This window comes from Danio aesculapii, chromosome 18 (genome assembly GCF_903798145.1).
Source record: "Danio aesculapii chromosome 18, fDanAes4.1, whole genome shotgun sequence".
NCBI classification, from domain to species: Eukaryota; Metazoa; Chordata; class Actinopteri; order Cypriniformes; family Danionidae; genus Danio; species Danio aesculapii.
Genome location: NC_079452.1, coordinates 41,082,811 through 41,096,813, shown reverse-complemented (window position 1 = coordinate 41,096,813; position 14,003 = coordinate 41,082,811). Strand labels below are relative to the sequence as shown.

At 37.9% G+C, this 14,003-nt stretch overlaps 1 protein-coding gene across 2 annotated transcripts in view; it reads right to left on the bottom strand.

The window, feature by feature from the left end:
* kcng4a (potassium voltage-gated channel, subfamily G, member 4a) overlaps window positions 1-11,304 on the bottom strand; it is a 40,219-nt gene extending 28,915 nt beyond the window's left edge. Inside the window, exons 1-2 of one of the 2 annotated variants that reach the window (XM_056478318.1) lie at window positions 10,803-11,304; window positions 7,890-8,806 (exon numbers count right to left, since the gene is read on the bottom strand). In XM_056478318.1, coding sequence (XP_056334293.1) covers window positions 7,890-8,639 — 750 coding nt within the window. In that variant the 5' untranslated portion in view covers window positions 8,640-8,806; window positions 10,803-11,304. Of the gene's footprint in view, window positions 1-7,889; window positions 8,959-10,802 lie in introns of those variants that run through there. The other variant, XM_056478319.1, reaches the window with a different exon arrangement.
* Window positions 11,305-14,003: the final 2,699 nt, after the last annotated feature.

The window sequence follows — 14,003 nt, the reverse complement described above, 5'->3', positions numbered from 1 at the left end:
TGCATCGAGGTTGCAGAAAAAAAGCGGAGCGCTAGCATTTAATGACATCCGATGCAGTACAGAGTTTGTTGTATTAGAGATGCGTTATATTGATAACATATTATATGTATTATTTACATAATACTTTCAGCGTATTATAACAGCTTATCACCCAGTTTTGTTCTGTGTGGTTATGTGCAAGAAATAATGTTCCATGATTATCAGATTCAAAACTATGAAGTGCTAAAACCCGAGGTTCTGCCTTGCCAAAGTCAAGGAAAGAAGACGGAACTGTACAAGGACTGAGTAATCATCAACAAGCAAAACAACTGCATTCTGACAGTGAACTGCACCTGTATGGCTGGATATGTGAACTTACATTTTTACATAAAATGTAAGCGGGTACTTATAGCGGGTACTTGCCTGATATAACAGTCAAGCATTTTAATTAGGTCCTCACTCCATTCAGCTCTTCTGATGGCTGTTAGCCAAAGACGTCTGTGGTTGGCATTAAAAGCCATGTGGTGTACAGTAAAATTTAAGTTTTTTATTTATGGACTTTCGATTTTGGCATCCTATCGCACAACACGACATGTTTGCTATTGCAACCGGTCTTTTTTTGCAACCGGTATGTGCGGTTGAACCGGTAATTGCCCTATAAGGTGAATAATACATGCGCCAGGAAGCTGCTATGTATATGCAGTGCAATGAAATTGCCTATTAATGATTGTTTTTCTCTTTCAGAGTATTTTTCTTTTGTACACACACCATTGCAATCCAAGCATTGTGTGTTAATACACACAAATGACTGCTGTAATGAATTACTGCCAAAACTGAAACTATAATCGTACAATTATAAACATTTATTTTTTGTGGCCAAGTGTGAAATATTAATTTAAGGAAAATAGTTATTAATAACAGCACACCAATATTGTGTTGGTCAAACTACATAAGGATTTATTGCTTGTCTTTGCTGAACAATACAAAAAAAAAAAGAGATTTGAAAAAATTGCATATTAAATCAGGATCGCAATACTGGTCAAAATATTCAATTATTATGTTATAGTATAAATTTTCAGCTCTAATTTAACCCTCCATCAGTGTCTTGTTTTGCCATTTTGCAGACTCAGTCTCTGCACGTACATGTTTCAGAGACATGTTTCCTGTTTCTTCACTGAGTCACTTTGGCTTCACCATGCTGGCTTTCTGCATTATCTGCCCACTCAAAGGGAACCCAAAGCACCCTGTCCAGATTGTGCTGTGAATTGTTCACTTTATCCTGCCTTACATTAAAGACCCAGGCCAAACAACAGTTGCTAAGATCACTCCAAACACCACCTGTCCCAGGAACTCCCACTCTGGCATTATGCAAAACTGGAACCTAACACCAAAACCACTCTCAGGTCCTGCACCTGTACCGACACCATCTGGCTCTCTTTAATACTCTGTCCAACATAGCATGAGCTGGACATGTAGAGCAAGAGCTAGTCTGTCACTTATGAGCGCGTGGAGACTGCGATCAGTCAAGAGGAAAATGAAACTGCAGCACTGACTAAATGTTCAGAGAAGGGCTCTGCATGTCCTGTGAACCTCGCAAAACTGAAAGTGATAACAGCTTTAAAATTTCTCTCACTCTGTTTGCTTGAGTACAGCAATGATTTTTAATTGATCAGATTCTTCCCCTTCACTTTTTTAAGCACATTCATCTAGCATATGCACGGCAGTCTCAGAAACAAGGCTGTTCATTATCTTTTAATGCATGTAATCCATTGAATACACCTGCAGTATGAAAGATTCCAGGCCAAGTGAGCTCTTTTAGAAGCTTTCCATCAAATCAAATTGATTATGTTGTCTTTTTTGTTGCAAGCGCAAATCTACTCTTTGCTTGATGTATTGGCTGGAGACTTTTAGCAAAATTAAAAACAGCGAGTTCATGACATCACGCTAAATAGTTGATTCCCCACTACATTTTTCAGTTCAGGCTAATTCAAACATGCATTAGTGTATCATTTTAAATGAATGAATGCGCCAATTCATCTTCTGTCTCGGCAGAACAGGCTCATGCAGACCATGGGCCATAATGCTTGACTAGTCTTCTAATGTTGACTTTGACTAGTCAATAGATTTATTCTTATGCATTTATAATAATTTTGATATTTTTAGAGCATGGGGTTGATTATTCTGTGCTGTGTTTTATACTATTTAAAATAAAGGTTCCACAATGATTTTTCACACAGATTTTTCTGGTTATGTCTGTCAATATAAACAGATGGGAAAGAAACCACACGTTTATCAGTATATTGTTCAATTCAATTCAATTTTATTTGTATAACACTTTTCACAATAGTTACTGTTTTAAAGCAGCTTTGCAAAAGTTGCACATTATTGTATTTTTATTAGTTACCATAACTTTATTAGTTGCTAATTAATTTAATTAATTAACTAGTAACTAACTAATTTTCCTTCAGCTTAATCTCTTTATTCATCAGGGGTCGCCACAGCGGAATCAACCACCGACTTATCCAGCATAGGTTTTACACAGCGGATGCCCTTCCAGCTGCAACATAGTACTGGGAAACACCCATATACACTCACATTCGCACACATACACTACGGGCAATTTCATTCATCATTCATTTTATTTTTGGCTTAGTCCCTTTATTAATCAGGGGTCGCCACAGCGGAATGGACCGGCAACTTGCCCTTCCAGCTGAAACAAAGTACTGGGAAACACCCATACACTTTTGCAATCAAACAAATACACTACGGCCAATTTAGTTTATTCAATTCACCTATAGCGCATGTCTTTAGACTGTGGGGGAAACAAGAGGACCTGGAGGAAACCCACACGAACACGGGGAGAACATGCAAACTCGAACCAGCGACCTTCTTGCTGTGAGGCGACAGTGCTAACCACCGAGCCACCGTGTCGCCCCCACAGTTGAAGTTATTATATATAAACATAGTTGATCTGTGTGTACATTTTCAATGAAGTGTATTTTGGCCCATTTCCACTGAGTAGTACAGTACGGTACGGTTTGGTACACTTTTATGGCCTTTTCCACTATCAAAATGTACATAAAACCAAACCGTACCATACCACTTTTTAGGTACCCTTTGCAAAGGGTACCTGACACAACAAAAGGGTACCAAAAGGCGGAGCTAGATGCACAAATGAACGATATTGGTTTACAGAGATACGTCACTTGCTTGTGCAACAAGCCAGAATTTATATAAAATATAATCAAATGATGTTCATAGAAAGGTTAGTAATGAACGTTTATACACAAGTATTTATGTGTATAAAGCATCTGTTTTGTGGGAAGTGCTTCTCATATGATATGTGAACGACCCGTACAGCTTTACTTTGGAATTTCCTTGAGCGAGAATGACGTTGACTGAAACTTTCTGTCTTACACCACGGCCACCAAAATAGTACCATTGGTACCCTTTTAGCAGTAGAAACGCAAGCCTGATAAAGGTGACCCGTACCGACCCGACCCGTACCACTCATTGGAAACAGGCTATTTGTGTATTAAGTGTACTGTATATGTATTATAAGTGTATTAGTGTATAAGTTGTAAGGGGTTTATAGCAATGAAACAGCTACTCTTGGGTACGATGTCAACACACTACTGACACTACCTGTCCTCTGCATATTGGGCATGAATTGAGCGGGAATAATTTAAATTCAGGCGATTGTGATGTGCAAGTCCCCAAAAGAAAAAACTCGAGACTGCAATCAAGGTGTTAGATTGAGGGTGTTCAGAAACATTTCTTACTGAGATACAGTGCTCAGCATATATGAGTACACCCCATTTTAAAAATGAACATTATCATCAATTTCTCAGTGAATATGGGTTATATATTTTGGTGCATTTGAACAAAACAGATTTTTTAAACAGATATATTTATTACAATAATATTTTTGTCACAGAACATATTTAGAAATGGAAAGATAATACAATTAAATTTATGCAAAACAGTTCAACAACATTTCAACAAAATTGTATATATTTTTTGCTATTTGGTATTTTTGAAAAATTTATTTAATATTTTTCCTAGACACATAAATTTGAACTGCAAATTTTTGAACCATTATTGTAAGTTATATTAGATTAGCTCCAGATTTGGCTTCAGTACTGACTAATCTAATGTATATGCACAAATATAATATTGTAAAGCATCCTATAGAAAATATTCATTGAAATGAGAGATTTGTGGGGGGTGTACTCAAATATGCTGAGAAAGTAGAGAATAATGCCTTCAGAGTGGACTTTTGCACTGCACATCTTTGCATTAAACAGCAGCGTATTGTACTAAAGTTGAAATCATAATAGGACTTTAATTTGTTCAATGAAACAGCTTTACTTTCATTGGATACTGTTACTTGCACTGGATGAGTGAGAGCTGTGCATGGTATACAAACACCCTGGGTTCAGACTCAGAGTCCTAGCTGCTGTAATTCAAACAAAGCAAAATTTACACCTGCAGCCCCGGGGAGGAGAAAAAGAGAAAGAGCATAAGACAGCATAGGGGGAAGGAAGGGGCAGAGCATGGTAAACAAGAGTAAAGGTGAGAAAAGCCAGAGAGCAGATAAGAGGGAAAAGAAGCCCAAAAGAAGAAAAACAAAGGTAGAAATGAATATTTAAGTAAGTGGGGGGAAACAAAAGAAAGCAGGGCTGGAGTGTATCTACTGCAGAACAAAAAAATAGGAAGAACTGAAGCACAAATCTATAGAGCAGATCATATGGAGCTCAGAACTTTTTTATAGGTAATATATAATAAATTGTTACAAAACCACTGAAAGTACACCCATGTGTTCCTTTAATACCATTTCCAGTAGCACTCCTTCTGTCTTATCTTACTGCCGCAAGGATAAAGAGGTTTAGAGCATATGAATTCAGATAAAGCTCATCTTATCACCCTGAAGGAAAAATAACATATTCATTGTTATCTAAATGATAAATAAAAAGGTGCTACTTGGGATTATGAGGATCCTCCGACCCACAAGATTCTTTTGATGTCAGATTAAACAAGTTCAGATGCTAAACATCTCTTACTATTTTAAATCAGGATTCACTTCAGGAGTCTGCACAGACATTTTCATTTTCTTTCACTTTATTTTTGAGTGAGATGCTAATGGTCTAATCCAATTCAGTGATCTATGCTAAGCTAAACTAAAAGTGCTCTCGCCAGACCCAGGAGATTGCCTGAATGGTTAAAAAATAGTAAATCTCAACTATTAAACTGTAGAGAAGTTGTAAAACTAAGCCCATTTAAAAAAACATTGAGTGTTTCTTTAACATGTCTGAATGCATGTACACTACCTGACAATAGTCTTGTGGCAAGTTTTGGGAACAACAGATAATAACTTGACTTCTAGTTGATCATTTGGAATCAAAGTAGTTTATATGAAAGGCAAAGGTCTCTAGATTACACTTATTTTTACCAAAAGACTCCCAGAGTTCATAAAAATTATTTGAATTCATCTTCAATGCCTCCTCCATTTTACCCCAGGCATGCTCAATAATGTTCATATCTGTTAACTGCCAGCCCAATCCTGGGAAACCTTTATCTTCTTTGCTCTCAGGATCTTCGATGTGGAGGCTGAAGTATGAGAAGGAGCGCTATCCTGCTGAAGAATTTGCCCTCTTCTGTGGGTTGTAAGGTAATGGGTAGGACAAATGTCTTGATACCTCAGGCATGTTGACTGATTTCTGTGAGAATCATGCATCCATGCAGGTTCCAATAGGTTTTCTGCAGTATTTGTGATGATTGGGATGCAGTTCAACAGATGATTCATCTACCTTCTGACACTTTTCCAAATTATCTTCTATGATCTACTACCAAATGATCTTTCAGAATGATCTAAGTTAATTTTTGTTGCTCTTACAACTGGGATCGACAATAAGACTCGTCAGGTAGTGTATATTTAGCATCATTTACATATGAAAACATATCCGTATACTAGTGTTAACGGGTTACATCACTCACACCAAATACACTTTTTGTCTTATTTTAAGTCTATCAATTGCTTTATAATTTAAAAAGTTATATTAAAAGGTGAAAACTGCAACTTCATTTAAATGCCACTTAGTTTGACATTTTGTCATCGAATGTAATGCCTTTCATACATATTTATAGATCCTTCAAGTGTCCAGATATTTTCCGAAGACTGCTATGCATACATATAGATTCAGTGAGAGCCAGACTGCCTACGGCACACTCTAAAGCATGTTTACTGCAGGTCACACTGACGTCAAACTTTCAGATAAGACTGTAGGTTGTTGAATTTATTCGTTGTTTTTTTTTGCTATCAGATAACTATGAGTTTGCACACTGTGTTTCTCACCTCTGTTTGTGTTTCCTGTTTACTAGATATTTGCTGCCTTGTCTTTTCAGATCTGATATTGAGCTCTAAGCTAAAACCACGCTGTATATAATTTATAGGGGCATAAAACTTCACAGCAAAAAGTTATGCTTGTAAACACAGAGAAGTCTGAAACATCAATCTGTACATCTTCACATTCGACTACACAGAAAGAATTGAAAGTGTTGCGAAAGATAGAGGAGGTCATCTTGTTATCACTCAATGTACACATGCACACACACATATCTTTGCGCGCACACATTTATGAGCAGAGATGAATGACTCCATGCACAGGCCATTCCTTTTCTACCGTGCCGGTGACGTTGACAAACGGCCCGGCAGTCTGAATTAAATATGACAGTCCTGCTGCTTCCAGCGGGACTCTGCCTGTTGGACGTTACATGCCAGCATAACTGCCTAGACACTGCCAGAGTCTTGCCTTGACATACGCACAAACATGTCCAATCACACAGCAAACGTATTTGATTTTCTAAAGAAAGCATGTGGAGTGAAACTTGAAGCTACAACAAATGAAGCTACAACCAGCGGTCTACCACTTCTTTGGTACGGTGTGAGGTGTCTGCCTGAAGGCGATTAAAATGCATAATCATTTAATAGCAGAAAAAGGTCTAGTCTTCTCAAACGGACCCCCTTGTGTGCCTGCTGACATTCCAGAGGTCTCTGCGGAGCTGGTTCATTATTCTCGATGTGTGTTTGCTGACATTGTGGAGGCATTGCTGGTCCAGTTCATTACTCTCTGGGTATTTACTGACATTGGGGAGCCCTGCTGAGATGCATTCATTATTTCACACTAGGAACAGCACGCACAGGTCGGCTTGAAGACCGGAAACACACCTCTAGCGACATGCTCACATTCCAACTGAGGAGAAGGGGGTCTAAGAGAACAGCTGAACATGTGTTTGGCTTTTGTTGCTAACATCTTGTGTAAACAGGTGAATACAAACATGTGTGAAAAACGTTAATTGCTGCACATGGATTTACATACAAAACACTCCAGTTTACCAGTGTGTTGGATTCAACCCAGGCTCATTCTGAAAACGTACCTCTATATACATTTCTGCAGACTGCGAATATGTCTCAGGAGCTACGTTTTTGTTTACGCGATTCCACCAGAGGCCGCTGTGTACGCTTTTTGAGATCTCAAATTTCTCTCGTAAGTGCCATTCGTGCCTGCTGTTCTCGCATAAACCCACCAGAGGCCACTGTCGACTGAATGAATGACTGACTGACTGACCGATCAACGTGACTTTCAAAATCCTGCAATGTCGGCGCAATAGCCTAGTGGTTAGCGCGCCGACATATGCTGCAGTAGCATGTCAGGGCGTCCCGAGTTCGAATCCCACTCTCTCTCTCTCCAACTTCGCTTTCTGTCTAAATACTGTGCTATCTAATAAAGTCAAAAAAGCCAAAAATAAATCTTTAAAAAAAAAAATCCTGCAATCTGAACTCAGCATAAGATGTCATATTTTTTTAGAACAACATGATCAAGAACACAAGAAATTTAGCAGAAACTCACCCTATTCTCCTCCTCTCTTAGGTCCGGCATGGTACTGATGCACAGGCTGATTACTGTTATGGCCACCATCAACACAGAAAAACAAGCGAACACCTTTCCAGGCACGCCTGACTGAGGGTTCTCCACCATGTCCCTCAGTTGGTTCATGAACTTGCGGTAACGTGTCTCCACGACAGGAGGGCGCAGCTGCAAACTACGTTGGCGGCGTTCCTCCTCTCGCCGCTCAAGCTCGGCGACCTCATCAAGGCGTGTGTACATCTTGCGCTTGCAGCAGCGCTCCATGTAGGTCATCTCTACACCCCAATAGTTGAGCTCCTCATGCAGCGAGAGTGCACACATCTCCCGTAACAAACGCAGCTTTCCGGCTGCTAGGAAGTTGAGGATTACACGGAACGCGTTGGGGCTACGGTCGAAGAAAAATTCATGGCGTGCCTCATCGTAATCGTCGCAGACGCGAGCAATCTCTTCAGGGCTGCTGCAGGGTTTTAGACGTCCTAAACGTGTCAAGGGAAACTGCTCCAACGTACTCCAAGGGAAGGTGTATCGGTTGCCCCCCACATTGATGAGAGCCTGCAGGCCGTGATCAACCAAATTAAGGTCTTCGGGTCGGCGAATGAACTGAGCCCTCTGGTAATACACTCCTTTGATGGTCTCGGTTTCCGGGATCTCGGTAAAGATGTGGTCCAAGCTGCTGTCATCACTGACCGAGAGGTTGCTGAAGTCATGATTGGCATTGCTGATGATTGGCATGATGGCATTGAAGAGGAAAGTTGATGAACGGGATGGATGAAGCTTAGGTCGTCTCACCGTTAGCTTGAAATTTTGGTGCTGGGCACTGAGGTGTTTATTCGAAGGTTGATCCCATAGGATCTCATGCACAGTTCAGTGCACAGCCAAACAGCCCACATTTTTGGGCACTGTTGGAGACAAAAAGACAACAAAAGTCAAAGAGGTCAAACAGTTGCGTTCACAATTGTACAAAGTTTGCAATACCATTGTGACTTTGGCAAAATTGCACGAACTTGATAATATCCATGAACTTCATATTTCAATAAAGAAGGACACTATAGTTTGGCACCGGTCTCTGGTGGCTGATATATTAGCCAGACAATCCCACAACTCCTAACAAAGATTGAATAATTTTCTGTTGTCAAGGTGTTTCATTATGCTAGGGTGGGGGTTAGAGTGATAAACTATTTATTAATAGAAGCGTACTCCCATCGGAAGCGATGCTTGCTTTACTGTGTGGAAAGTTAATTGAGGGAAGTGTGTTGTGCAGCCCAGTGGCAGTGGCTCTATCAAGAACATTCTCTCCAGTACAGGCTGATGAGCAGAAAGTGAGGGGAGCAAGATTTTTCATAATCACACATAAGCAGGTGTTAAAATAGGGTGGAAATTAGGAAGGATGCGAACCAAGCAGAAAATGCATGATCATTACAAATGCGTCTAAACAATGGCACAATAATGGGCATACTTTTTATCGATTTTAGAAAGTCTATATATGAAGTCAATGTACGCCTTAGTGATTTATCGACTTCAAAATATATAAAAGATCACTGATCAAATTTAACTCAGAGGAGGTTCCATCAAACTATTGTAAAATCTTTCTAACAATTCTCATGTCTGTCATCTGGTTGTAATGAGATTTTTTCCCCATGGACTACCTTTTAAAAATGTTAAGTCCAACTTTTAAATCCCAAATATTTCAGTAACACTGTGAAAGTTGACTAAAAGTATGTATGACACACTAATTCTGTATGTTCAACTTATTTCTGATTATTTCATACAATATGATTTCTTATAAATATAATAATGGCTAAAACAATTAAAGGAAACATTACAGATTTGTTCATGTTTTTTTGTAAAAACATCTTGTGCTTATACAGGTAGCAAGGCTGAATTATTTGATCAAATTTACAATAATGTTATCAGTTATCAGTACGGGTACTTATTATCAATGTTAATTTTGCATAATTTGTGATTTATTTGACTTTTAATGGCACTGTGATGAATAGAAAGTTATATCATAATGAAAATATGAAACAGCAAGCATGTCTTAAGTGTTACTTTCAATAAATGAAATGTGTCCTTGATAAACTTTTTTTTAAGTTTTGGGTTTTCACATTTCACATTTTTTATTCTTGAGCAGCAAATCAGCATATTAGAATAATTTTGAAGGCTTATATAACCTTGAGAACTGCAGCAAAGGCAGCTAAACATTCTGCTTAAAGTGCAGGTGTAATAAAACAGTTATTATAACAGTTAAATAACTTAAAACAGTCATTATAAAATGAATTAACTTTTGATTTTAATTATAATCAAATAAATGCACATCTGATGAGCTGAAGACTTCTTTCCAAAACCTCAAAAAAGCCTATAGGCTATTGCCTCCAAACTTTTGACCGGTAGGTCTGTTGACATCTAAAATTATATCATAATTTGACATCTGAGTGAAGCACAGAATAGCAATTTTTTATCGATTTCTCCTCAAAAGCACAATAATAGCTTATCGTTTGTAATACAGATGAATCGAATCGATAAGACGAAACATTAGCTTATATTACTGTCACTGTCATAATTACATAATGCAGTCTACTTAATAAGTTTAGGAAAATACCTCGCACATTCACAACTCAATATAGGCTAAACTTAAAGTATAAACTCGAATTCAACTTCATTAACACTGAAATAGTAATAATGTTCAAATAACATCGTCCTGCAGACATTGGAGTCAGCAGCCTTTATGAATGCAAAAACACACATAAATAAAATAGCCTAAAACAAAAGCGCATTTAAAATACTTCAGTGACAACTGAAAAGTTGACACATATGAAACAGATAGTCAAAGAAATATAAACGAGTGCAAGTTCATCAAATACAACAAGAGCATTAAAGTAGAAACTCCCAACTCACCCCTCGGCACGACTCCGGTCCTCACTTTCTTCAGCAGAAACATTTTCTCTCCATAATGCTCAATAACCGGTTAAACGAACTCACTTCAGAATTTACTTATCGGGTCCTGTCTGTATGCTGAAGTCAGAGGCGGGAAAATGATCACAGCGCGAATATTCTGCGCTGACACATCATCGCTGTCCCGCGCGCTCCGTCACTATCACCGCATAGATCCTGAGTGTGTGTCTCTGTGTGTGCGTATGTGAGAGTGAACAAACGCCGGTCGGTCGCGCGCCTCAGAGACGCACTGTAAGTTTAAAGTAAAGTCTAAATCATGGCAGGGACGAGCTGAATGCAAGCCATGGTCACGTACTGTTCGAACTGCTACAATAAACCTTATAAACATTGAATTAATTTATCACGGGCTCCTGTTTTAAACGAGTTTGAGATGTGCACGTCATTGTGCGTCAACGCGACTGAGACATGATGAATTATTGCACCCGCAAAGGACAGTCGAGTTTCCAGTTGAACCCTTTACGTTGTGACAGTTTTCCATCTGGAAAATGAGTTTGTGGCAAAATAGTCTGCATTTGTAATATCTAAAGTTGAGGTTGAGTTAAACGTATAGCCCATTCATAAATCTCTCAGGTAAGCGCATTTAGAATCTGTGTTTGCTGTGCACACAGTAGAAATCATTATGTCTATTTATGCGTTGCACGCAGAGTAAACACCCCGGGACAGCCCAATTAGTTTGATTCAGTATTTGCATACACGATGTTCACCTGGCAGCACTATTATGGCGTCCAAAGCTTACAAACAGACGCAAACAAAGTGTGCATACTGTACTCATTAGGTCGCATATACCTAGGGAAATGCTAAAATAACTAGCAGTTTGCGCAGGTCCTGGTGGCATGTGAATGGAAAGTGAGACAGCTGGCATTGTGCACTCACACTCTCCATCACTGATGCCAAGGGTCTGCACACATAAAACCCACGAATGACTGCTGAAATATGCAATGCCTCCTCTCCTGACTGTCTAATTTTCTTTGTACCCCTACACACATTCATCAATGTTTGCCTACTCCATACCGACTTTAATAGATTTAGTGTTAATCTGCCCATTTAAAAAACAATGTGGAATTAAATTTTTACTCTAAAGTTGATATATAATCTTTGGATGAAACCATTTAAAATTGTATACTCCCTTGATTACTCATTTAGAATAAAAAAGGAATTATAAGTATAATAAATAAGAACTAAAATGTTTGTTTTATATAGTATAAATGCATGTACATTCAGTATGAATATATCTAAACCATTTAACATGACTTTTTTGACGAGCATTTTTTATTTTTAAAAGATGTCTAATAGATGTCAAATAGACGTCTAAACAAAGTCGTCTTGGCTTAAACAAGGCTAAACATGGGGTGTCAGTGAAAATCTAATAGAGGTCTAAGAATAGGCCAACTAGTCATCAAATGAACAGAAATGAATGACTACAGTCTGTCTAATCTGTCTATTTGACAACTAGTAGCCAAGCTGTCTACGTTTAGATGTGTGTTAGACGTTTATTAAATACAAACTTGTTTGCTAGGTTGTGTCACAAATCCTGGCCACATCAGACAGTAAGTGTCCATCATGTGCACACAGTGTGTCATTGAGATTTTAGCACCTCAGTTTGAAAGCAGACTTCATTATAACAGCCATAATTGTTTTTTACTCCAAAGATCCCTTCAGAGGGCAATATATCCCACTTGGAATGCACTGAACACCTACACTTTTCTAAACACTGCGAATTTGTGACATTATTATTAATCGTTTATTTATTTATTTGCCTGGCAAATCAAACAATGTGCTTTTTGCTTGTGTACAAAACTCGATGTCATTAAATTATAATAATGGTGATCATTTTTAATGATGTTATAATGTTCAAGATAATGCCGAATGAGATATTCTATACTGTTTTATTAAAGAGAGGTGATTAATCCAAACTAGATCATAGATTAACCTGATCCATAGTAAATTCTAGTAATTAATATAAGAATAAGAGTGTAATTTTAAGTTCTCTCACGTCTGTCATTTTTCATGTGCGTTTTTTTTTTTTATTAAGAGGAAAGGTCAGCATATATTCATCTAACCATATCTAAACATCACTAAGCAGTCTGGGTGATTTCAGGATGTTTATTTACAATATATAGTTACAAAAGTATTTCTGATTTATTTTTACTACTAAATTAAATTATACATTGACGATCAGGGGATCAACCTTTTTCCGGTAGTGGTTTGGTAATACATGCTTCAGTGAAATTTATGAATGTATTTAAATTACATCTAATTTATTAATACAATGTATATGTTTTCAGTGCTTTGAGGGATATTTAGTGACTATTTTAGCGGTTACTGTAGGTCAAACTAAACAAATTATGTCTATTTTTTTAGGCTACATGCAGATATAAACACTTATTTTACAAGAAACATGTTTTGCGGATACTTAAGAGGTCTATCAGTGCTCTAAAACTGCCAGTTTCAGACTTTTGAATGATATTTTTCTTAGCATTGATTGGCGCATTATGCATTCACAATGGTATAAATCGTTATGGGTGGGTCAAATTTATATTTTTATTATACATTTTTAATTATTAGTATTTAAGATATAGATCAGAGAAAGCTATTTCTTACTATTAAAGGGGCTGACCCATATATACATCTTGTTTTGATGTCCTTCAGGGGGATCAAGCGTTAATTAGGGGGTCAATTCCCCCCAAACTACTAAGCAAAGCACAGAAACGAAGCCTTGAGTACATCCTGTCATTGACTCTAGTATGTTAGTTGTGAAAAAATACACATGTAGCAATACACTTCTAGCTGCAGTTCACCCAATGACCACTAGTGTCATGGATAATAACAAGGCTTTCTAATTTCCACATATTGCCTCTTTAAAGTGATGTGTGCTCAACTAATGCTTAGAGAAATATCTCTTTGGTTATTTTCATCACCGATGTTATTGATTTTATTGATTAGCTGTTTCAACCCTTCTCTGACATCTGATTTCAGGGTCATTATTTGGTCTCACAAGTCTAATGAGCAGGTTATAATTGGATCGCCCTTGAAAAATATCCCAGATTGCCTCTTCTTTGCGATTTCTACAGATAAAGAAGAGAAGTGATGACTCTTTAACATTTAGGAGAGAGCGACTGTTTGAGAGTGAGGGGAAAAGCACAG